The sequence below is a fragment of the Anser anser genome (genome assembly GCF_964211835.1).
Source record: "Anser anser genome assembly, chromosome: 9".
Taxonomy (NCBI): Eukaryota; Metazoa; Chordata; class Aves; order Anseriformes; family Anatidae; genus Anser; species Anser anser.
In genome coordinates this window covers 28,944,776-28,971,723 of record NC_139729.1, presented here as the reverse complement: position 1 = coordinate 28,971,723, position 26,948 = coordinate 28,944,776, and the positions used below count along the sequence as shown (strand labels likewise).

At 38.2% G+C, this 26,948-nt stretch overlaps 1 protein-coding gene across 4 annotated transcripts; it reads right to left on the bottom strand.

The window, feature by feature from the left end:
* Nucleotides 1-1,036: 1,036 nt before the first annotated feature.
* Nucleotides 1,037-26,236, bottom strand: TM4SF1 (transmembrane 4 L six family member 1). Of its 4 annotated transcripts, none has more exons than XM_083848965.1 (5): nucleotides 26,195-26,236; nucleotides 4,384-4,473; nucleotides 4,146-4,294; nucleotides 2,800-2,980; nucleotides 1,037-1,486 (listed from the first exon to the last, which is right to left on the bottom strand). In XM_083848965.1, exons 1-5 carry the CDS (start codon nucleotides 26,219-26,221, stop codon nucleotides 1,439-1,441), a joined length of 495 nt encoding a protein of 164 aa, XP_083705091.1. In that variant the 5' UTR covers nucleotides 26,222-26,236; the 3' UTR covers nucleotides 1,037-1,438. The 4 variants fall into 4 exon arrangements, with proteins under 4 accessions (XP_083705091.1, XP_083705090.1, XP_083705088.1 ...); XM_083848964.1 differs by lacking the exon at nucleotides 26,195-26,236 and adding an exon at nucleotides 16,315-16,645 and having other exon boundaries at nucleotides 1,039-1,486; XM_083848962.1 differs by lacking the exon at nucleotides 26,195-26,236 and adding an exon at nucleotides 6,318-6,668 and having other exon boundaries at nucleotides 1,084-1,486.
* Nucleotides 26,237-26,948: the final 712 nt, after the last annotated feature.

Here is a 26,948-nt window from a genome sequence, read left to right as displayed (position 1 = left end):
TGAGTGCATGTGTTCTCCTCATTCCCATAGTAGGGCAAGACAGGGATAAGTACAACAAGCAGAAGCTGTACTAAAGAGTGCCCTCAACTAATTCTATGTACTTTATGTATGAAAAAATGTATCGCAAGAAGTACTTATCCTGAGTTTCTAAATACAAATTCTGCCCATCTGGGAGTTCTTTTGCTGCTGTGGAACCATGTATGTAACTTCAGATTTTCACAGCTGATTTCTTTTTTTTTTTCAGAGACATATTTGTACAGGGCAGACTTGGATGGGAGGACTTCATTCTAGCCCGAGAAACTCCTCGAGTTTGGGGTTGCTTTAAATGCTGCCCTCTTAGTTAAAAGGATTACTGAGTATGCACTGACACCTGTGGGAAATTCTTTTTCCTGCAAACAGAAATTAACTCGAATGTTTTCAAAGAAGACATTAACTGCTAGATTCCAAATTTGAGCACTAATGATAACTAGCCTCATTTTGTTGAGACAAATGGCATGTTGCATTTTTTCCTTTGAAAAATGCCATTGCCAGAAGCACAATGACCCTGCCAGCAATGCTGTTGGCAGCATATCATTCAGGTTTACTTTGCCTTATGGTAAAACATTCACTGCAGTATGCTGCAAGCTAAACTTCAGAAGGTCTTCCACAGAATCTTTGAAAATACTGCCTCCAGGCTGCTTACGGGTGGTCTGTTATTTCAGATTAATCTGTCACTGCTGCCCTGAATTTGCACTACACTATCGGAATGCTGCCTTGCCTGGGGCCTGCTGACCAAGGCTAAGAAACAGGAATTCAGACCCACATTTTCTTCTGTCTCAAGACTCCAAGGAGGTGAGCACTCCTTGGGAGAAAAAAGCATGAGGGCCAGAGAGCAGTGGTCCAACTGTGCAGGAACTTCCCTCCAGTGCTTCGAATGGCCATCAGGAAAGTGCTGCTAGCCCAGACCTAGGACTACTTCTCCACATAAGGTGAAGAGTTTCAATTGTTACAGGCATCTCACTAAATTTCCACACCCTTGTTGATGCACAATTGCCTGGCTCAGCTAAATAATCTAAAACAGAGTGAAGCAGTTCTCACTCTGACAGGGTCTGATGAATGGAAGAAGTACGTTATAACCTGGCAGTTTTATATCTATATTCTTATGCCACCACTGTCTTTTCCTTTAAGACCAGGAAAGCAGTTTCATCATGGGCAGGGAAAGAAGCATTGACACCTCCTGGGTATTTTTAATACAAATCTTTATTTGTGAAATACAGGAGAAGCTTGGAAAAATCTCCATTTTATTATATCTCAATTCTTTGACAGTTCTTGCTTTAAAAAAATAAGAAGTACATGTTCCGGTCCTTGGTCACTCACATTTACTGTTGCTTTATTTTTGTTCCAGCTGAGTATTCATTCATTTCCAGGCCAGACTAGATTCAGTTTGTTTTTTCCAACATCAGAATAACAGTGCAACTTTATTGGGAAAGTAGCATGAAGTACAGAGCTGTTGTGTCAGAAAAAAAAAAGGAAAAAAAAAAAAAGCATATTTATTGACCCAAGGTCAAGCAGTTGCCTGTACTACTATGAAATGAACCAAAGCTGTTCAGGATATATTTTGTATTTAGATGCAGGTAGGTCAGTGGAAAAACTGCATATGACTCCAACAACAAAGGCTGACCCCAAGTCACTTAAATTGATGGTGACAGCATAGTTTGAAAACAAGCAATGTGCATTTTAATATGCAAATGATATAAAAAACAGAACAGAATACATGATGCATATGCACTGACATCAACCCATTTTCAGGTTTTCTAGCAAGCAAACGTCTGTGGGGAAACAAAAAGAAAGAAACACATATTAAGAATGTTAATGCTAATATTACATCTAAGTGTAGAAGGAAAAATTAACCTGACCACATTTAGACAGCCATAGCACAACTCTTCTGTACGTCAGTTACAGCACAGAAGACAGGAGGTAGGAGACAGCAACAGCTTTCAAAGTGCCACAGTATTCAACTATATCAATTCAAAATGCGAAACATTCTTAGCCATAATGTGTGTGAAATAAATCATACCAATTTCATACTTTAAGGCATTGCAATTCCAACAATAACTCTGTGGTAGTAATTTTAAAAACTGGCTCAAAGAGTATAACAAGACTAAAGAAATTTGCAGGAAATTCCCCTTCCTCACTCATAAAAAGCAAAACAAAAACAAACCCTCAAAAATTCCTTCAGATCTCTCTGCCAGTTTTGTTACCTATGTGCAATTTAATTCTTTCTCTTATCCTGCTTTTACTAAGCAAGGTTTTTGCTGCAGATTTTTTTTTTTTTTTTTACACATATGGCACCCATATATTTAGTAGTCCACCAGCTACTGTAAGCAAAATATGAGGCTAAAATTATGCATTTTGACCAAGCAGCCTACCACAATACCGCACCACAACATGCAACAATACTTTATGCTATGGCAAAGACTACCACCAGCAGGAGATACGTATTTCGATTGTAACACCTACATTGTGCTGATGACTGCATGTGCCACAGTGGGAGAAAAGGCCTCCCAGTTCATGTGCGGGCTAAATTCACTGCAGACAGCTGAGCAAACAGCTAAAAGCATGGGATCAAATACTATATGAAAAAGCAGAATGCAATAGGGCCATATAAATAATAATTTTTTAAAAAAGTTTTATACTTAGCTGTTACTTAAGAATGTCTGAAAAATAGCTGCTAAGCTTCTACGGTAGCATCAGTAACAATAGTGTTTCATATTAGCTTTCCGGGAAGCATGGTAATAACTAGCTGAAAAAATGGCTTACCTCCTCATGACTGCAGCACAGCCTACATACTCCTCCAAGAATGCCATTGATTATCTGTATGAAGCACAGGATGAACTCTATTCCTCCCAGGACAAGAAGAATGGAAAAGAGAGTGACATTCCACTGAACGATGTTTTGAGGTTCTTGACATTTAGACCACTTGTTATACTCAAACAGGTACCTGTACACATCAAATTCAGGTATAATAAAATTGTGTCAGAGTGGGATACTTACCACACACTAGAACCAAATTATATCTGGCTTGTAATTGCATCAAGGATTATCACTCTAAGTAGGAATAGAAAATGTAGTGGTTTACTCCACTCAAATCCTGCTCTGTTTAAGAACATCTTCAGCTATAAGACTTCACAAAATTTGTGTGGTTCAATTTCTTCAAAAAAATCTAAGTTAGAAAGGCAGAACCTTCTATTATTGATCAAAGCAAGAGACAAGCTCAAGACAGTTGAAAGAGCAAAATTATTTCTCAAAACAAACACAGAACTTTCCAGGATTTGGCCTTTACTCTGATGACAGCAGTTACCGATTTGAAGCAAATAGGCCACTTCCTTTCTTGTGCTGCTGTCTGCGGGCCCTCACATGCCCACTCTGGACAAGTCACACACAGAATAAATTCAGAGGGGTACTGCAGTAGATTCCAGCAGCTACTCCTCTTCCGTGTCATCAGAACATAAGCACTGATAAGCCTTCAGCAAAAGTTAACTCAGTTCTTCTACTTTAAGTCATAGCTGGTGGTTGGGCAGGGGAGGAAGAATGTCCCTTCCTGGGAGAGAAGCAACTGAAATGTAAAATTCAAAATCTCTGCTGCAAAGGATCTTGATGTGGTTCAAAGTACCCTCAAGTCCTAAAACTGTATACTTTATGTTTGAGATGTTCAGGGACATGAACAGTATGTGATATATAGAATATTTACCTATATGTATTTAGAGAGAGAGACAGAACAGATAACTATCTCCTCCATAGGTTACTACAGATAATATAGTAATTTATTAGCAGCATTACTGAACTACTTCCAAGCATCCTTACCAGCATGTATCAAGAACACCCTTTTTGTAATTGTTTCAGAATCTGATATTTCATGTTGCAACTGATTAGCATATTCAGATCACTTTTTGTAGAGCTGGGGATTTAAATTCCTTTGGTTTTAAATTGCAGAAGTGGGGGTAATTCTGATACCATCTGTTTAATTCTTAGTGAGTGAGGAGCATAAACTTATGAATGGATCTGAGTATGTGGCTACTGAATATTGCTGGAAGGTTATGGAATAAAGCCCATTGTACAGGCAGAAAGAAGTAACGTACTCATGAACACACATGAAGGCAACTTACCCTCCAGAAGATTCAGTAAAAGGATAGATCCAGTTTCTTTCTACATGAGTATAACAATATGGTCCATGAGACAAGCCCAGTGCTGAAATGATTATACAGTATCCAGAACCAAGGATCCCAACAAAGGCTGCCAGAACTGAGGAGAGCATCTGCACAGCAAACACAGATACGAGTTTTCAGCACAGCCATGAAATTCTCCTGAGGACTATCAGGGACTGGGACATGAAGTATCACTTACCGCACAGCTTTTCCCACAGTTCTCATGGCCAAAGCACCCACAGCAGTCATCATTGTGAAGCCCAATGAATACTGCAGCTGGAATGAGTACCTGGGTATGGGGAAAACAAACCACACCGTTCTTTGTTCTGTTTTGTTATGCAGACAAGGCAGATAAAACACACTCCTCACATTGCATTCATTTACAAAACTTATCGGTGTTGGGGGCGCCTGTATAGATTATTCAGTTTTACTTCCCACACAGTAGGCTTTTCACTACTGATAGCAGTACCAGCAGCAACAGCATAAGTATATTTCTATTTTTACGTTGTGTATACAGAGCACCAAAGTGCCTAAAAAGCCTATTGATAAAGGCCATGCTGTGGTATTACTGCAATTTGAGATGCTTCAACTTTAAACTTTTTTTTTTTTTTTTTTTTTTTTTGTTCCTACCCCTCCCCACCTCCCCCCAAAGGCTGTATCCTGCAAATAAAATGCTTTGGGAAAACAAAACAAAACACACACACACAAAACAACAAAAAACAAAAGGCACCACCACCAAAAAAAAAAATGCATTCACTTTCTGTCAAAGGAGGACTGCAAGGCAAGTCTCTGAATATTGTTTTCTTATTTTAAAAAAAAACACCACCATATTCATTACTGAAGAGTAGCTATCACTGTCTGTGTGACAAACCAAGTCTGACTCTAGTAGAAAGTCTGTGAATATTCTACCCAATTCATGCAAACATCTCATTACAGACGTCTAGCTTCTTCTAGGTTTTCACATCCACAGAGTTTCCAGTGACAGAAATGCAAAGCAATGGAAGGGACACTATCTGTAAGAAAATTGTCCATACTCCAGAGCTTTTGGCATAAAATCAAGAAGGAGGAACAAACAGAGAGCTGATTAAATAGAGTATACTCCCCACCAGCACTAATAGGACTTAATACTAGTTTGCACTTATACAAAGACGCCACACCCAGGATTAGCTTGGAAAAAAACATAAATGAGCAAAGTGTTACCACTGAACAGCACAGATTTACTATACAGTTGAGCAGAGTCACATACTAGTCAGCCCTTACTCAAACCTTTTTTGAGCCCCAGTGCTACAGGTCCAGAAGAGGTTGTACAAGAATGTGTTTCAGGAGCAGTTCCATTTGTTTCATTCGGATTAGCCTGCCTGTAAAGCTGGCTTTGCAAATCTCAGTCTAGGTTATAATGGGGCTGTAACACTGCTGTAAGAACCTCTCACAAGACAGAGGGCCTTATGCAATGCTTTTCACCCTGTAATTTGCTGACAGCTTGAGATTTGCAGTTCTAAGAGGAAGGCTAAAAGTGAATGAAAAAGGAAGCCTAGAGTCAGGGAACATAAATATGCTAAACTGTGGTCCACAAAATTGAAAATTTAAAAAATAATTGCTTCAGATTAACAATCTCTTATAGTGAATACACTCAATTCTTCATCTTTGGCTATTACTCTAATTCAAAACTTTGGTAACTGTTATTTGATTCCTCTGAAAAAAGAGCTAAACAGATCTATAACAGCTGCCTTTCCACATCTCAGATAGCATACATTAAGGAATTTCAAATAAACACTAGTTATCTACGGACATTAAAAAGGAGAATAATTCACTAATAGAATAAAAATGTAAAATTTAGCCTTTTACATAAATCATGTCCTGCTGAAAGGCCTGGTTCCATTTTTGCATGTGGGTTCTGCAACCTATGCCCTAATTCTCAGCTCTGAAGTGACATAACGTCGCAGATATGATAACCAAAGTAACTAATAATACCCATGGTGCAAAATATATATATATATATATATTTTTTGATACAATTCCAGAGACTCCTGCTGACAAGATATTCAATGAATAAGTTAACATAACTGGTAAAGAAACAGTAACACCAAGTAGCTTTAAAATAAACTTCAAAGAAAGCAGTAGCTTATTACTTACCAAAAGGCCTCCACCTAGAATGCCATGAAGGCACTCTACATATTTGCTGAGATGATGCTCTGAAGCAAATCTTGTTTCACCATTGGGAAAATAAAGTAAAATATTGGCCACAATGCTGAGCAAGGCAAGGATGAGCAACTTAAAACCAATACACCTAGTACACCTTCCAAAACACATGTCCTCAGCTTTTCAAGTCCTTCTTTCTTTAGTCCAGCCTATCTCATATTTGTCCACACCTAAAAGAAGATCAGTCTTTAGTCTCACCTACTTAAATACTCAGGGTTTTCTAGCTACCTGGATGACGTTTACAATGTCTTCATACCTATCATTCCCAATTGCCAAGTGAGGAAACAAGGATGGTAGAATGTCACCACCCATTTTAAATGAAATAATTGTTGACAAACCAAATGCAATCAAGGAAATACTGTATGCTAGGTAACTTCACTTTAATATATGATGCATGGAATGATCACCATTGAACATGATTAGACACGAACAACAGGCTCCACCACAACATAAGTTCTTTTAGAAATTGAAAGAAAAAGGTTTTGTTTTCTTTGTGAGAAGCAGCTTTGGCTTTTAGGTTTATAGACTATTTCAGAACAACCTGAAGCCATGGAAAGATTTGGCTGACTTCAACAATACTGAGTCAGAGTCTTGGGTACAAATAGAATAAAGTCTACATCAATGACAAGTATGTAAAGCAGCCTCTTTCCTTGATATTCTGTTAATGGAATAAGAGTGGACCTCATCAGTTCTGCTTGCCTGTTGAAAAACAAACAAAATGGGCAGGCAGGTGTGTACCTGTTCTTGCCATTATAAGACAAGCTGAATTTAGATTAACAATGATTTCCTAAAGCCAAATCAAGGAACATTGCTGAAAAAAAATGCATCAAAAAGCAGATCATAAAATGCAGTTCTTGCAATGAAAATTCAAGTACAGAAACACACACACACAAAAAGAAAAGCCCCTAACAGAGGGCAATATATTACATCAAGTGTTCCAAACTGTGGTACGTGTACTGGTAACATTAATTTGCATAGTAAATCAAGATACAAAGTGATCTGGAAAAAATAAGATATATCTAACTCTCTTTGCCCTCTTGCAAATGTTGCCAAAATAGCCAAAAGTTTCCTTGTTCACATATATACAGCTCAACACAGAGGTGTGTGTTGCCAGGCCTGGTACTATCACATGATAGAAGATATTTCAGCAAGAACCTCAGCAAGTCTACTGATAACATCAAGCTGTGTGGTACTGTTGACACGCTGGACAGAAGGGATGCCGACCAGAGGGACCTGGACAGGCTTGAGAGATATGCCCCTGCAAATCTCATGAAGCTCAACAAAGCCAAGCACAAGGTCCTGCACCTGAGTTGGGACCATCCCAAACGTGAATACAGGCTGGGAAATGAGTGGATTGAGAGCAGCAACTCTGAGGAGAAGCACTTGGGAAAGTTAGTGGACAAAAAAAATGAACATGAGCCAGCAATGTGTGCTTGCAACCCAGAAAGCCAACTGTATGTTTGGCTGCATCAGAAGTGCAGCCAGCAGGTTGCAGAAGTGCAGCCAGAGGGCTGGAGCACCTCTCCTATGAAGGTAGACTGAGAGAGCTGTTGTTTAAGGAAAGGTTGGATGGTGGTAGGGGGATAGTTGGGCCAGATGATCTTGGAGGTCTTTTCCAACCTTAATGGTTCTATGATTCTATGATATCTAAGAGGTCCAGACTAGATTCAGGAGACGTCGCTGCTGAGATCACCATAATACAATATAAATCACATTTCAAAAAACAGTCTAGACAAACTGAATTTGGGAATGTACAGGATATTAAAAGGCTTTCAGCTATGCAGGGAGGAGAATACTCATTTGTGTTATCTTTCTTTTATTTTTTGATACATATATATATATATTTAATACCTAAATCACACTGTAAATAAAGTCCAATTTAAATCCATACTATTCTGGCAAGTATTGTGATCAAAACTGAAGCTTAAAGAGAAAGAAAGGAAGGGGAAAAAAAAAAGGAGAGAGAAGTCTTGCACAGATGTGGTTCCGTGATGTAACCTCTCCGGGTATTGTAGCTGTTGACCTTGGAGACTTCCTTCATTATGAGAAATATCCTCTTATTGTAGAAACATAGGCTTACCATTATTGTGCACTTCAGCTTTGATGACTAAAATGAGCACAAACATCATCCTGCATGTTTCCTCTGCAGAAGGAGATGATTTCTCAACTGAAAACTCCCTTCATTGTGTTATGCTAAAAAAACCCCACACACTCCCAAATAAAACACAACAACCTTCCCTACCCAGCACACTTGATTTGACATAAAATTTCACATAATTGAGAATTCGTATATTTAAAATTGATTTTATCGATTGATTTTTTTTCCAGACAATGTAAATAAGATTAATTTTATTTAATCCCCCTGAAAAGCCCCAATGAAATGAAGAGTTCTGGAGTTTAAATACTATTCTGTAAAACCATTTAAAGGCTAGTCAAAAACAAAGAACCCTACTCTTTCTTTGCAGGAACAATCAAGTCAAGTATTTGATTAGATGGACAGCTAAGTGTTCCCTGTGTTAATTTTGTTAGTGGATGTGGCACACAGAAATATTCCCTTATTCTATATACTATCAAGCATGTGAGTCATTGCAGTTACTAAAAAATAATTATTAAAAAAATAGTAGTAGTTCAAGTATCTGTCCTGTGTAATTGTATAGGTTATAAAATCTTGAGGTTGTTCACTTCTCATGCCTGTTTGCTCCATAAATCCTATTGCTACTGCTTGCAAAGTGAGCAACAGTGGATTTTTAGCATTTATCATGGGCGTGTCCAGATAAAACTGACTTGTGCATGAGCAGGAGCCAAACACAAGCTTCTCATCAACCTGAGGAACAGCAGGGCCTTATCTGCAGCTCATGACTTGCTCCAGCACCATGAGCAGAGTTTACACTAGTTTAAACAAACTCAGAATTGGATTTTGAGTCTTTTGTTCAAGAACCATAGTGTTTGCACTTACAGAGGTAAGATAGTTGCTCACACACTCACAGATGCTTCCCAACAGTCCATGGGAAGCTCCACTATTTCTCTCTCACAAGAATATTTCTGTAGCTCGAATGTCCGCCCTGGACAAAGAACACATATGAAAAGGAAATTGATCCCCCAGTATTATTAAAGACAATAAAAGTTTAGTTCTAGGCTAAAACTTAGCTTTAGACTATAGGTCTCATCCTCAGCTATGTCTGAGAAGAACCAGGACAGTCAAAGAGGGCAGTAAAGCACCCTCTGGCTTCCAAATCCTGGTCTGTTTGACAGCAATGCAATCCTGATAGCACATCCTAAGGTCCAGTAGGTAGGACTATTGTGAAAGATGTCCATAACCTCTCCTGGGAGAATGGGACTGGTTTGTAAAAAGTTACAGCACTTAGATTGTATCCCTGAATCATCACTTCTGCAGGATAAAGCCTGTCAGCAAACCAGTGCTACACAGGGCAGGATACAGAGAAGTAGCTAAAAGTAGCATCACAGGTGCCTTGTCCAGTTTCTGTGATATCTAAAAAGAAGCCTAATCCCACCTGGGATCAAAGGATCCAGCAGCTGCTATATAAAACCAAAACAAAAAAAATTAACCTCAATAGCTTTTCTATTGCAAGAAGAGGACAGAAGCATGCATCTTTCACAAAATAAAGATGTTAGAAAGCGACTAGTTTTCTTAATGCCAAAAAGTGGGATATCTCATAACTATTAGAATAGTTCTTTTTACATTCCAGCTTTGAAAACCTGACCATTCTCCATCTTTCTGTAGCTGTTCCTCAACCAGGATGACAGGAGTAAAAGAAATTACTTTCTCCAGCTCAGTTATGTATTGGAAATCCTTGCTATATATTCAGACAAGTCCTAAGTTTAGCTAATGCAAAGAGAAGCAGTGTATTGATGATTGTCAAAGCTACCACAACAAAAAATACTTGCAGAGAAAGTTAAAAAACATTTAAAAAAATGCCACAGAATTAGAATTTCAAGAAAAAGAAAAAGAAAACCATGAAGTACCACATTTGTCCTACGAAAGAAAATTACGTCAACTGCAATTACATCTCACACCTTTGCCTTAAACCAGATTCCCAGGGTGATCCATCATAACCAACAGAAGAAACAGAGTTGTGACAGTAAAGAAAAGTACTTCACAAAAAAGATCTCTGGACTTCACTAATATATTTTTATACCCACCGTAATACTGGAAACACTCATATACCCTACTAGAAGGGAAATCAAGTATGTGTGTATGTGTGTGTGGATTGGGAAGAGGAAATCTAACAGATAAATAAACATCATGTCAGAGCGAGTATGCCATCAAGAACAGGGCACACAGTCTGGGCTCAGTTTCCCTGACTGGACACGAGGTGTGCTACCACATGCTACCATGTTGGAACTTGTTGCATGTGTATGCTGTAAGGCTTCTGTGCTCTCAGGATGTCTCATAAACTTCTTTCCCTAGCTCTCTGGCATGTGGTCAGGATACAGTCTGGCTGCTATTCCCTTCATGGAACGGAGATTTTTATGGCCCAGTTACTCAGTGTTAATTCTGCTAATCTTCCCTAAACTGAATGTTGCTCTTTTATTTATTTATTTATTTATCTATTTATTTATTTATTTAAATAATGTTAGCACCATCCCTCCCAAAGAGGTTCTTGTTCCTTATAACTAGACAAAGGTTAAAACACAGGTAATAGTTGCTTCTGCCATCCGTGTTTTCTGAGCAAATATAAGCAATGTCCTAGATTAAATTAAAGATTCCAGTACAATGGGAAAAGAAGATTACACTCTTTACGGAAAAATATGATTTGCTTCTTCACAACAGTTTCTTCAGACACTGCAAATTGTCTGTCTTACATACCTTACATACCTACATAGCCATCTAGCCACCCCTACACTGGATTTTCTAAACGACACAATAGAGGTCAAGAGACACATCTGAAACAGACATATGACAAATCACTTCCAATTACCTTGAAAACCGTTCAAATTAAAATAAAATAAAATAAAATAAAATAAAATAAAATAAAATAAAATAAAATAAAATAAAATAAAATAAATAATAATAAAAAAATTTTAAAAAAATCTTGAAGCAAATAAAAATCTCTTACATTTAAAAATCACTCAGATGTGAATCAACTGGCTTTGCAAATATCATTGCCATTTGGACACCCTATTCTACAACTTCTACCAGAGAGCTTCTCATTATAATTTTTCTTGCTCAACTTCTGGTCCCACCCACCATCAGGGAGTGCAGTACCTCTTGTGTAGGTATGGGCAGGGTGCAGAAATTGTATGACACCAGTGGATGAGACATGGCCTGGGATACAATAACATGGACTGCACAGATGCATTTGGAAAGACTGGGCAACACAACGCATGTGTACCAATGCAGGTTAAGAATTCACGCTTGTATTTCCTTGGAAGCTATTCTATTCATTCCTCCCTTACTGTTTTGTAGCTTATTGCTCACAGGGACAAATACTAGCTCAGACAACTGCTAGGAACGTATAATGAATATGCAGTCACCTGTTAGCTAAGCTCCAAGTGAAGCCTCTTGGCCAGCTGTTCAGACAGAGCTCACAGTGACCCTAGGAACACCCACAGCTTCCCTTTAATTAAATGGAGAAACACCCATCTACACTACCATCTATTTCTCAATGTCCAAATGATTCATTGCTCATGCTTTCCAGCCATTATCTGCAAAAGCACTATTCTGTAGCTGCAATTGTCCCCAGGCATGCCACCTCAGAGGTGCATGTCAATCAGCACACTCCACCTAGAGAGTCACAATAGGAAACTGCTCCCCTTAAGTCCTTTGTGCCTGTGGTCTCCTGGCCACAGCCTGAAGAAAGTTGCCAGATTACCTTTATTAATTACACAACATCAACTTGGATGAACTAATGAGCTACTTCTGAGAAGGATGCAACCACCTGCTGCCATGAAACAAGTCACTGAACATAAAAGCAATCCTCACACAGCTGTAATATATGCACATTCTTGCTTGCTGTCTCTGCCATCAGTTTGAGACAGAAAGCTGCTCTGAACTGTAGAAGTCAGCTTGAAACAAATGCTTACATTTAATGCAACAACACCTAGAACTACCACATTGACACAGAGATTTGTTAGTAATAATGCTGACCTAAGAAACAGTCAGCAGTGATGCAACAGAAGTAGCTTTGACACTTAATGAACAAGCTCAGAGAATTGAAACTTCACAATCAGAGTGCAGCTACCACTAAATGAGTCTATAGAAGTTCCTCTGTCTAGAGAAGAGCTCACAATCCTTACTTAACAATAACTATTATTAACCCAAGACTTGTGATGTTATTGCAACCTCACTTTGCAATCAAATAAACCACTTCAAAAAAATGTTTTCTGTTGGCGTATAAAAACCATAATGTATCCATCATTCATTACTACTTGCAACCATGTTATTATGATAAAATTAGGATATAAGACAAACAAGTTATATTCCTATTTCTGTCACAGCCTGGGGGTGAAACCTTGGCTATGCAACATGACCAAGAGAAGTTTGTTTCCCTTGCACTGTGGTATTTATACAGGCTTGCTGTCTTTCTTCCTATTCTATCCCTAAATTTGTTCTGTTTTTCAAAAGGTACACAACCATGAAGCATTATCATCACTGTATTGTAATTATACACTGTTCCGTACTGCGTGTATATAATAGCTGTACAGATTAGAATCATAGAATGGCCTGGGTTGAAAAGGACCTTAAGGATCATCTAGTTTCAACCCCCCTGCTCTGGGCAGGGTTGCCAACCACTAGAGCAGGCTGCCCAGAGCCGCATCCAGCCTGGCCTTGAATGCCTCCAGGGATAGGGCATCCACAACCTCTCTGGGCAACCTGTTCCAGTGCCTCACCACCCTCTGAGTGAAAAACTTCCTCCTAATATCTAACCTAAATCTCCCCTGCCTTAGTTTAAAACCATTCCACCTTGTCCTATCACTATCAACACATGTAAACAGGTGTTCCCCCTCCTGTTTATATGCTCCCTTCAAGTAGTGGAAGGCTGCAATGAGGTCTCCCTGGAGCCTTCTATTCTCCAAGAAAAACTGGGTTCAGATTAGTATACATATCTCTGCATAGCACAACACGAAGAACAGACTATTTTCAGGCTTGAAGTATGCCGATTTTGTGATGCCATCCCCAACCATGTTTAACAATGCACATAAAACAGACATCCAACGAAGGACATCCATAAAAAGACTTTCCACTAACTCCCAAGGTTTTAATCAATTACACTCCACCCAGGTGAAGTCATAGGGCTTACTACTGTCCTAACTGAGAGCTACTCAGTGTCATACAAAAGGCTGAAGGAAAATTAAAATATGTCTTTAGAACCATTACAATTATAAAGTCATCACGCAGTTTTTCACATTACAGACTTTGGAAGTGGGTTGCTGATTAATCCAGCATATATTTAATGGACAATGAATATAAGAAGGCAACAGGAATGAGATTCTATGCCAAAATTTCAGATTATTATTTCAGATTATGGTCTAAGGAAGCAAAATACACCTTTACCTGTTCTTTGAAGGCCTGTTGGTAAGTACTACAGTACAACACCCCTAGCTCCCTACTACCTACACTTACACTGAGGACTTCTGGTTGTACAGTGGTCACAGTCACTTTTGCTATTGTACCTGTGCTATGATGGGAAACTCTTGGCCTAACCACTTACTTTTCAAGCATTATTTTAAGAACAGACATCTCTTCAACAAGTTCAAGCAAAGCCCAAATACATCTAAGGCTTGCTGAAGATTCATCACAAACTCCAGCATATTTAATAGTATTATAAAAAAAAAAAAAAGAAAAAAAAAAGAAAAAGAAAAAAAAAGCAAAGATGTACAATGAGACAGAATGTATATAATGCAGCAAATCTAATGAAAAATATTCTCACACTTCATGGGAAGACCCCTGATTTGCATGTAAGCTGTTTTTGTGAAAATTATTTTAAATTCATCATTAGAGGCCTGGCTATTTTTCCTTGTGGAAGTTTAATGCAGAAACCTGGATGTTAGCAAGGTCAAGGACTTATCAACATCTAGAAACGGAGGCTGAAGCAACAGAATTTTGCTTGCATGTCCTACATTATACATACATTATCCTATCCTTGAGTTGCTATGCTCTAATGAAACACATCTCTAGAGTCTATAGGCAAGGCATGTGCTCATTCATGTATAACAGGAGATGTAGGAGAAAAAGGGTTTTCCTGCAGCCCCTCAGAGCATTGCAAAGGTAAGGAAACAGGAACAGGATAACTGTTGTTGAATAAAACAGATGTATAAAAAGCAGACTAAGCTTAATCCAACTCTTCACCATATCTGCTTTGGCTACATATTTTTAAAAACTATTCGCAGGCCTGTGTTACCTCCCATCTTTCATCAACCAAAAATTATCAGTAGGCATACTAAACTAAAAATAAAGATGTTCTACATCTGAGAAGAGCACAAAAACAGTGACAAAAGTGGTTACAGACTCCATCCAACAATCTAACTGATGAAGGAATACACTTCTGACAGCTCCAGCTCATCATCCTTGCATTTACACTTTCTGTGCATCACTAGCAGATTACACAGCAGTAACTAAACAGAATAAAAATACCTACAGATCACTAGAAATTACTTTCCTCCTCAAGTTTCCCTTTGGAAAAGCACAAATCTTAAAGCTATGAATGTAAAATTTATTTTCACAAGTAGTCTGCACCCTCTATGTAGTGTTTGACAATTAGGAGATTTGGAGGCTCATTTTTAACTCCAGAAAATAAGTAAATACACCAGAAAACAGAGGTCAGTTGGCTAAGTGAAAATACACAAGGATCAAAGTAGGAGGACTCAGTGTGACTGCAGGTTTCTACTGGCTGCCTGGAAAGGCAAACAACTCTCTGTAGCTAAAGAAGTAAAACTATCCATCTATCAGATTACCGAAAACACAAGTGTTACCTTGGGGCTGCCTGAATCCTCCCACCATGTTAAAGGAGCACAGAGGTTTCTCACTGTCTGCAGCAGTCACTAGGGCAGGAAGGATAGTGTGGTATGGATGTTTCCTTGGTGCAAGGTATTCTTAGTGACTACTAGAGAGGGAGAATTTAATTCTTCATCTCTGAAAAAAACATAATATACCATATATAATTTAAGTGGTGAGATGGTTAGATACAATCCATCTGGTTGAAAGAACAAGTAGTTTACGGTAATTGTGCATGACAGCCACCAAAACTGATCTGATCAGCTAATTGGTGATAATAACAACTGAGATGGTTCATCCCTGACTGTGCTGAGAACTGGGCAGGATTGAAGGAAGCCTGTGAAATGTTCACAGGAGGATGCAAAGCTCAGCATACACACAGGTAGATACCAATGGTTATAAGGGAGCTATGAATACAGACAGGCCCATGACTAATTGTGGCCACTTGTGCCCCTTAAAGAGTACATTTTTAGCTGTGTGCCTCGTTTAAAAGCAGGAGGGGAAAAAATCCCAGTAAATAAAATCGCACTTGCAATATTTTTGGAATTAGATGCTTTCTGCAAAGCTACACAGGGAGCACACACCAATGTAAAATACAGATATAGCAAACACACAAAGTAACTGATGTTAAAGCATCTAAACTTCATTTAATATGTTGTCATTTTTGTCCTTATAACAGTAACATGCATGTGCAACTGAAAATGGAAGAGGAAAAAAAGAAAAGCACGTGGTAGCCCCACCAAGGGATTTCTGTGAGATATATATTGCATTTTAACACCTACAGGATGTTCGGCCATCCTATCTGCTCAGCACAGCGCATATCCAAGAAAGCACCATCCCATCAGTGTATCTGCATGCTGCTCTTCAAAGTCTGCTGCTTGCAGCTAAACCTGCCATTACTGAAATGTGTATTCAGGAGTTTATTTCTCCCAGTTGCCACCAGAGCTCAGACATACAGACAGAAAAATAACTTACCAGCAAGTATGGTCGCTGCATGCACATAACCAGATCTATGCCAAACAACACTGTGCACACTAGTGTCTATGTTGCTCAGCTTTACTGCAGTAGTCAGGGCATTTCTTAAATATTTATTTTGGTCTGATGAGGAAGCTATAACTCTAGCAATCCAATAAGCACAGAGGAATTCTTTCCAGTTGCTACTTTTAGTCTTCCTATCTTTTTTTTTTTTTTGGCCTGCCATAGGCTATCAGCATAAACACCTTCGTAGAAACTGGCTTTCAAACTGCCAAATGAAATTTGAACTGCATCAGTTTTTCTTCATCATTCAATATATTATAACATTCAAGTATGTAGCACCTCTGATCTCTTTGGCTAAAACAAGATAAATTTTTTACAGAGACTTAAATGCTGACACTTTTTAGTCCTTCTCAAAGTTACACAACTTGAATGTTACACTCAACATGACACTATAATGAAATATAATGCAACTGGATAGTAGGTTTTCATACAAACATTCTTGTGGATTGCTCTCCTTTATGCTCTCTCTTACATAATGATGTCAGTTGTATTATCAACTGATTTATTGAGTGGTGAAAGAGATTTTTTTAAATTGAAAATTATTTAGTATTATTTATACCGTTTAACGCTTCAAATAGTTTTAAAAAGTTGTTGACCTGCTTAAAAGAGTATTGTCTCCCAAATACGGATGACTGTGAAGTTTGTATATTACTTATGCATTTTCATTAAAACTGTACAGAAATTCTTTGTGAAATAAGTATAACTGTATTGTCCACAAGCCACGATGGCTTTTACAAGTAGCAGCAGAAATTAACTAGCTAATAGACAAATATAGAGAAATGCAGATAGTCATTTTCCTCTTGACACAAAGTCATTTTCTCTACAAAAAAGGCCGAATTCCTTCACAGATTGACCGATCAATTCAGTTATAAAAATTACATTGATACAAACAAAAGCATCTGGATAGTACACTGCTAAATAACATAGACAATAAAATGCTATGAAATGTTATCATTAGTAACTCAGTCTTGATATTTCAGGATCGTGAGTGAATGAATGAATGTTGCCAAGGCAATCTGATAATTTAGATTATTTTTTCCTCTCAAGTACAAAGTTTGAGAACTTGCTGTCTATGCCAAACCTATATTGCTATTGATCTTGGACAATGAGTGGTTGGATGCAATTTCTTCTGCATTTCAGATTTAAAATTAAATCTCACATTTAATTATAATTGATGAAAAAAGAACCATACAACCTACTATGCCTAAAGTTTTCAGACCACCCTTTTAGCTGTGCAGAAGGGTAGAAAACAAGGAAAGAAAAGGAGGGAAAATATATATAAATATCAACATAATGCCCACTCTGAACAACAAGCAACAGAGCAAATTCTATTCCCATATGGGTGGTTAACGGGTGCAAAGACTATAAAAAGTAATCCAGGAAAAATAAGATATTTCCATTTTTCTCCCTCAAAATAAAATGAAGAACTAGAATTTGCAAACACATCTTGCAAAGAATTTAGAAAGAACCTCTTTAACATTTTAAATTATGTTTATGAAGAGCAAAGAGTTATCACCACTGGTTATGTATAAGAAAGTTCTACATATAAGGGTTACAAGGTGCACAGTGCTCATGGTGATATAATCTTGCATTGCTGAAGAAATCATTTTTAGATATCTTCAAAGCTGTGGGAAACATTTCTATCTTTACTTGCCTCAAAGTAAAAAGACTCAACTTTGGACATTGCACCTCAAACATAATTTCACCAGCACTTCATTTGCATAGTTCTGCACCTGCATAGACACCAGGCTGACCTCCTGAGGCTAATGAAGGGGTATGACAAGCTTGCTTACTGGACTCAGCCAACACATGATGTCAGTTAGTCCTCTCTCCCAGAACCTCACATCTGCTATGAAGAGTGAGAAGACAGGCAGAAGGGGCTGCAACACCACCCCTATTCTCTTGTTGCACAACGAAGGCTTTGTGTGAAACAAAAATGAGATCACTTAGTCAGATAGAACTTAAAATGAGCAGTAAAAAAGAGAAGAGAAGCGAAGAGAAGCGAAGCAAAGAAAAGCAAAGAAAAGCAAAGCAAAGAATAGCAAAGAAAAGCAAAGCAAAGCTAAGCAAAGCTAAGCAAAGAAAAGCAAAGAAAAGCAAAGAAAAGCAAAGCAAAGAAAAAACTCGCTATCCTATCCTGAAATAATAGTACAGTTTGATCATCATACTGATCATCTTGCCAAATATTCTTCATACATATCAGAACTTGTTATACTGGGAAATATCTTCTCACTCATAGAGTAAATCCATAGCCATCTGTAAAAACTCCTGTGACAAATTCCGTGTAGTTACTATGCATGAAAGAGCAGGCATTGTCTTGAGGATCCACCACAGTGAAGTATGCTGTGTTACTTCAAAGGCAAGACATTTTCAGAACTAGATTTTTTTACTCCTCTGAAAAGCATAAAATAATCAAGATTAGCAAACATCAAAATTCTGGTTCAGTTAAAAATAAACCATTGTACACCTGCAAGACATAACTCACGCCCTCTTGTGAACCATCCTACTGGAACCAGAGGAGATATTCATACAGGAAAATGACAAAAATATCATCCTAATCCTAATCCATATTTGTTTTTATGAAATCTAGGGGCCGAATTAGCCAAGACTCCTTACACTAGCACAAAACTAGAGAAAATTTAAGAAGAGTAACTAACTCCAAAGTGGTAATATAAAGCATAACCTGAAATAAACATGATGCAACAAGCTTCAGATAGATACTTTGAAATGACAGATGTTATCATATGAAAGATAAAATAATAGATGGATCCAAAGTCCACTTATAGCCACGTAATGCCTATATCAATAAGGCATTTCAACTTTATAACTAATATTTGGTTAAGTTCAAGCACAATCCTGCCAATAAATTAAAGTAAACACACCTATCTAGAGTACATAAAACCAGACTAACACAGGCTGGTACTTACACACATGGGAATTCCTGCATGTGTATGAGTAATCACTGTGCTCGGAGGACTTTCTTAATTTTCCTTCAGTAAAACCAGCATTGCACAACACATTAAAATTACTTTTAACTACAAAATCTTGCTAAGTTTGGACCTAACTGTGTTTAATGAGACTGCAAACCCCATCAGCCTACAATAATTCATTTTTGCCCTTCAAACACACTAATGAAGCAGAATCATTAAATATAAGGAATAGTGTTGGAGGCTGACTGGAAGGGAGGCAGATCCACATAGAGCATCTCAGGAGGGCTTTACTGCAGTGTTCATCTGTTCCCAGATTCACCCTTCACATGTAAACAGATGAGTATTATTTCCTGCCACACTGAACTCTCGGTTGGAGGCAGAAATTCAAGGCCTTAAAGTTTGTTGTGGAGAGCTATAGAGCTCTTAAGAGTGCTGCAGTCTCTGACAGAAGGTATATCCCCTCCTCTCCCCTTTGTCTAGGGGAAGATACTTCTAATATAGCATTTATCTGCCTCTGTGTGATATAAACCAGTACTCTAAAAAATCTACTGTTGAAAGCAGCACAAACACCTACAGGTATACAAAGATTTAATAATTTTGGGGTTGTGCTGTAGCCTCCATAGAGTTTTTTGATCACACTGATTGAGATATGAAGTTGGAGGCATTTTTCTCTATCTCTTTTTTTTTTTTTTTTCTTTTTCATGATTGTCCAAGCAAAATTTTTAGTTTTATTCTTAGGCAAGAAGGAAATATGATGTAGTTCATTATTTTTGAAATTGAATATATTAAAGCATTTCATTTAAAGCTAGATTAAAACATAAGTGCACCTCTTCCATTTCTACATTTCTGAGCTTAAACAATTATAATTATTTATAACAAAACTTTACCACAGTTTATCAATTGCTATTTGCTCTTTTTCTACTGCTTTTCATCTTTTATATAATACAATGATATATATGGACTAATGATATAACGACAAATAATATTTTTTGAGCCAAGTTATTTAACAGACAGATACTTCAAACTAAATAATTCTGAAAGAAGTCACATGATCATCAGATGTAAAGAGACAGTTGAAGATTTCTAGTAACAGAGTTCTTCCTTGTGCTACAGAGTGTACTTCCATGCAAGCAAAGGAAGAGAAAATATCTTTGTAGTTTAATTACTTGAGAACTTACTCCTTAGCTTAGGTTTTGGACAGACTATTTTTCTGGTAGGTACAAGAACTTGGTCAGGGTCAGCAAAGATTGAGAATGCATCACTGAAGCTGATTTTCATGGTTCCAGTCTGCATGTGTAGTAGTAGTCAGTTGTATTATTATAACTCAGTTGTATTATTATAACCCATGCCTGACAACAACAACAAACATACAGTTGCATTAGATTTACCACACATTTTAAAACCTCCAGTGTTACTGCATTATAAAGCACTGTGTACCCAGGCATTATTCACATGACTTATTTAAGTTAAGGTATTAATTTAATCATATTGTTCATAGCATTGCACTGTAGTTAGCAACTAGGAATTTTGAAATGGTATAAATCTCTTGACAAAAATCAGTTAAATCATACTGGAGATTTTCTTTGAAGTACACTGTAACTTGCAAAACAATATTTTCAACATAAAATTGAGAAGTATTTCATACTAAAAAACTCTCTGCAATAAAATCCCATTTTACTCTGTATTATATTTACTAGTAGAAAACTATTCGCTGTGCAGTTAAAGTCATGACTTCTGACAGGGCATCAGTAAAGATTTTCTTTGAACTGCAAAGAGCTGAAAACTTTTTCAGATTAATTTCTCTGTTCCTGAATTGTACTTTTAAAGTTGGCCAGATTTGAAAAACCAAACACATGCCTATCAGAATTCTTACTAGATATAAAATCCATATCTTTAACATTACAATTCTCCATAATGTTTAGGGTCATCGAAGCTGTAATTCCTTCTCTATCTGGAGGTGTTTCCCAAACATTCACACACTTCATGAAGAAAAAACTCTTTTCTCCTCTGACCTAAGCATCAGGAAAAAGTTCATTATTATAAGTCTATATTAAAAACAACAGAGAAGCAAGGTATTTCTTCATCATACACAACAACCCCTCCAAACCCCTCCAAACAATAAGGTAACACCTTCCCCCACTTCTCCAACTCCATCTTCCAGAAGATAAAACCATTATAAATTAAGACACTATTCTGCAACAGTAACCCAAATGCACAGTCATCAGGCCAATGTAGAAAACTGCCAATACTATTATTATCACTACATGAAGTGACATTTTCAGCTTTCACACAAACTAGATTTCAACTGCAGATTAATTAGATACAAATTTTACATCATGCACTTGAAGGGTACTTAATTCTTTGCACATTTATGACCACATTGTGGCCTTTGTTTTTCCCTAGTATTTCCAAGGGCCAAGTAAGCTCAGAACCTGCCCGCAGCAGAAATGTGCCTGTCAAAAAGGTTTCTGAGAAGCATATAAAAACTTTAAAAGCACTCCTTTGTCTTCAGTGGGATCTGTAGCTGTCTAAGAATAAAAGCCTAAGCCACAAGACTACTTGCCCGTAAGGGGACATCAGAAGAAGAAAGATGCCCTGTAAATCCTGTCAAATATGTATGCTTCCAAACTTCTGCTTTGTTGGACAACCATTAGCAGAGTCCTGAACACCAGGATACAGCTGCCTGGAGCAACTGCTCCTCCTCTGCAGTCTACCATGTCTTGAATCCTTTTGCTCCTTGAGGCTGCATGCAAGACAACAGGAAGGCTCTCTCAGAGCCTCCTCTCCACTACCTACTGATAAGGATCTTCACATGGAGTAAGAGATGTGGTTTAAAATGTCCTCAGGCTGAGGAATGCCTGTAACTTTTGTCATGCTGGGGAGGCATTCTAGTAATCTACTTTTCAAAAGTAAATTAGTATTGAACATCCCACATTCTTTTGCAGCTGGGCTCCAAAAGGAGTGATCTTTGCTCCTTTTTTAAAATGAAGCTCTGAACACTGCTTTGCTACAACCTCCTAAATTCTCTTTCTTCTCTTTGATGGTATCAGTGCATGATTCACTCCTCATTCTGGCCAACAGCATACTCCCTGTGGAAAGCACTCCTTCTCCCCCAACCTCTATCACCCAACCAGTGTCCAAAGCAGGTGTTGCAAAACCTATCAGTAAGATAGTGTTAGTTTTGAAGCCCCTTTGCAGTAAACCATGTCAAGACAGATCAAGCACTTTCCATGGCTCTTCCAGCACCCGTCATCTGGCTCAGCAGAACATGCGTACAAATATATCTAGTGTATCAGATGCCACACACATACCTGACGAGCATTAAAGCAAACACCTCCTTCGAACATTGAACTGACCCAAATTACCTTGCTAAACCTACAAAAAATCTTGTAAAGTTTTAATGTCTGCTTCCAAAGCTGCTACGCATCTGGATGTTTTGGTTTCAATATTACTCTGTACACAGATTTTCCCACTTTCAAAACAGGAAATTCACTAGTCCAACAGGTAGCTGATTAGTCTGAGGAGTCTATCCTAAGTTCCTTTGTGTTGGATGCAACTCCCATTGATGTCATTAAAAAGTTTTCTTGAGTAAAGGCTACAGGAATGGGTGTGCACTTAGCCACGTATTTCAAATTAGTCTCTGTTAGTCTCTGTGAGCCATGCTGTAGACATCTGCTCCTTTCTAAAAACATTTCTCAATAGGCAATGGGCGTGATACTGAATGACTAATAAGTTTTTGCTGCAAGCCCTGGATTAAAAGGAATGCTTACTCTTGGCAGGGAGAAGCATTATGAAACTACAGTATACCATGTCTAATAAGTGGGTGTGCAGATTATGCTGACCTATCTGTTGAGATAATGCAAGTGGTAACTTCTTCTATGGTAAGAATAAAAACCTCCTTCTCTCTTCCCCCCCAGTTTTACAACCCAACTACCATTTTATTAGACAGCCCCAGTATAAAATGGAACTACACAAGTTTTAGGAAGTGTGAACAATATTAGAAAGTATAACTCGAAAAACCTTAACCATCTGACCAGCAAGAAATTAAAACTGTAACTGTAACTTTTTTTCTATGCATACTACTTATAAGGTACATCTATACACATTTTCTTATCTATACTTTTTGAGTAAAAGCACTCCAACTGAGAAATACTTTAGAAGCGACCCTTTTGTCTAATAAATTCTAGAACATTATGCAGAACTAAACAAACAACTTTTTTTCCCCCAGTTAGCGTTACTATATTGTAACAATTGCTGTACATGTGACAGAGGCATGCTGTCAGGGATAATTAATGGGACAATCAAGAAAATAGAGATCACAAAAAAAGGCCTTGTCTTAAATTTTCCATATTTTTTTTTTACTTTTTAATGATTAACAACAGTTCTGAAAACATCTGCCTGCACGTCATTACAGATACCACCAAAATGTAACGCCACCAAAGAAGAATCATTTCCAGGGTCTATCAGCAGCATTAAAAAGATCCGTTGTTTCCAAGCTGAACAGGGGTGACAGCCACTGAGTACAGACCATCAAGGCCTCCATCAGAGGAGGGCCACGAAGATGATCAAGGGGCTGGAGCACCCCTCCTATGAAGAAAGGCTGAGAGAGCTGGGGCTGTTCATCCTAAAAATAAGACTCTGGGGTGACCTTATGGCAACTTTTAGAATTAAATGACCTTTAAAGTCCCTTCCAACCCAAACCAGTGTATGGTTCTATGATTTTAAAGGAACTGAGTTCCACCAAAGTCAGCAACATCCTCCTGACTATGCCTCTTGTTAACTAGACCAGGTTCACACCTTTTGTGCAGAACAAGCTGCAGCCAATATTGTCTTGTTTTATCTTAAACTCAGAGACTGTAGTCACACAAAGTAAATACAATCAAAAAAGCCTTTGTATATTGTATTAATGAATGCATCCATCTATAAAATTTTAATATTACTGATTACTGACAAATTACTGATTACTGACTAATGTTATGTCATGGAGAGGCCCAATAATACAACAGCTAGCTTCACAGTGTCAAGGTGTAATCTAACAGTTGACTTAAGTGATCAAAGAATCACAGAACAGCTTGGGTTGGAATGGACTTTAAAGATCATCTAGTTCTAACCCGCCTGCCATAGACAGGGATGCCACCCACTAGATCAGGTTGCCCAGGGCCTCATCTAACCTGGTCTTGGACACCTCCAGGGATAGGGCATCCACAACCTCTCTGGGCAACCTGTTCCAGTGCCTCGCCACCCTCTGAGTGAAGAATTTCCTCCTAACCTCTAATCTAAATCTCCTCTCTTTTAGTTTAAAAACATTTCCCCTTGTCCTGTCACTACCTGATTGAGCAAAGAGTTGCTCTCCATCTTTTTTATAAGCCCCCTTTAAGTACTGAAAAGTTGCCATAAGGTCACCCCAGAGTCTTATTTTTAGGATGAACAGCCCCAGCTCTCTCAGCCTTTCTTCATAGGAGGGGTGCTCCAGCCCCTTGATCATCTTCGTGGCCCTCCTCTGATGGAGGCCTTGATGGTCTGTACTCAGTGGCTGTCACCCCTGTTCAGCTTGGAAACAACGGATCTTTTTAATGCTGCTGATAGACTCTGGAAATGATTCGTCTTTGGTGGCGTTACATTTTGGTGGTATCTGTAATGACGTGCAGGCAGATATTTTCAGAACTGTTGTTAGTCACTAAAAAGTAAAGACTCCATTGCTCTCCCCTTTACAGTGAATATGTTTTCATGCTTAAAGTATTAAAAACATAGCAAAGGCAGAAAGGGAAATAAAGTTTAATTAACTGGAAGGAGAATAATTGTCTACAAGTCACTGTGAGTTTTTTGTTTGTTTTGTTTTTGTTCTTCTTTTTTCCTGTTTCCACAATGCAAAGTTGCCTTCAGAAACATTTCTCTCATCAAGTTCTTTTGCTCACACAAAGATTATGGAGGGTTGCCCTCCCTTACCTTGTACAGAATCTAGGTCCTTCTACATCGAGACACCAAGGGCAGGGACTACACAGAAGCAAGCTGTTTCTTTAATTGCAAAAACAGATGAGTGAGCAGATCAGTTCATCAGGAATCAAATCCTAGTAGGTTTACATCAAGACCATCATCCCACAGCTTTGTCCCTGTTCAGAAAAGTGCAGAAAAGGGGGTGAGCAGCTCTACAAACTTTGTTCCTCCCAACTGTTTGGACTTGCCTGTTCTGGAGCCATTTTAGCAGATTAAAAGTGGCAAGACCTGCTGCAGCCTCTGTCTGACAGGCTAAGTGGTCAGGTCCGCAGCAAACCAGTATGAGCAGGAACTCCAACCCCACTGTTCCCAATTCTCCTTCTTTAACCAAAGAGCAGCCAGCAGAGGATTTGAGGAGGAAGCCAGTGACAGGTGAAGTCCAACCTGGACAGGTCTGCATCACCACCAGTGGAGACAGGACAAGCATGGGCAATGGTGACAGCCAGGGGAACAGCTTGTGGAACAAACCAATGCCTGGGGATGGGAAAGCAGCAGCAAAGGGAGTGCAGGATGCAGCAGATCTCAGGCACTGGTGATAGAAGGAAATGCAGGCAAAAGATGGTGTGAGAGACAGGAAAAAAGCAAAGTATGAGATCTAAGGACTGCTACAGTCTCTTCACCTCTGTCTGGCTTCAAAAGGGTCAGGATATTTTTCACAATGAGATACAGATAATTAACTAGAATTATTTCTAATTTATTTCTTTTATTTTTTTTCCTGATCTATCACTTTTTTTTTTTTTTTTTTTCCCTAATCATTACCAGCAAGACCAGAATTGGGCTCTCTGAATCTTAATGTTTTCAACATTAGGATTCATAACAGACTTTACACAAAGGTGAATGCAACAGAAGCACCATGCCTTTAAGGACCACACAGCACAGTCTATCCTAGATACCTGGTATTGCAGCAGGAGGTGCATCATCTCTCAGAACAATGTGGGAGTATTCTGAAGGTAACAGGGCACAGCCTGGTACCATATCGTTAAATATTAACACAAGCGATAACTGATTTACTTAAAGTGAGTCAACTCTTTCCTGAAATAATTTTAACCATTTGGGGAAGAAAAAAAAAAAAAAAAAGGAGAGAAAAGAAAGGCATATGTGAAAAAAATCAGAATTTATATTTTATGGTTTGAAACAAAATGTTTTGTATCCAAATCTAAGCTTTCAATTCTTCCAGTTATTTGAAGCAATCAAGTCATTTGCATTCAAACTGGGTTACTTCCATGCCTTTGGAAAACAAAACAAAACAACGCAAGAAAAACCTTCAGCCCACACATGATATACCTCTGAAATAAACAGTGTCTCTCTGGGCCTTCTAATTACATAGTAGCTAACATCAAATTTGAAGCAGAAACAGGAGCAAGAATTTATTTATAGAATAGATTAACGGTTACCTAGCTTTAGTCACACTGGTAAACACAATAAAATTTCAGAGCACATTTCTAAGAAAGAAAACAATAAAGCAATGCATTATGTTTCCTACAGCTGAGATCCTGTATGTGCTTTTAGTATGGATGAACTGGCACAATCAATAGGCTCTCACTCTCAATTACCTATTTATTTTTGCTGGCATTTGGTTTTCAGCAACCAGTAACATTACATTCCCTACACAATGAGGTTAAGTGCCTATATTTATCTGCTCATAAT

Excerpts from the sequence above, each read along its gene's own strand:
- TM4SF1 (XM_083848962.1), bottom strand. The coding sequence starts at position 6,494 with ATGTGTTTTGGAAGGTGTACTAGGTGTATTGGTTTTAAGTTGCTCATC. Across the intron at positions 2,981-4,145 it reads TTTACTGAATCTTCTGGAGG|GTACCTGTTTGAGTATAACA; the intron begins GTAAGTTGCCTT and ends TGATGTGTACAG. Across the intron at positions 1,487-2,799 it reads TGTGCTGCAGTCATGAGGAG|CTCTGTACTTCATGCTACTT; the intron begins GTAAGCCATTTT and ends CTGACACAACAG.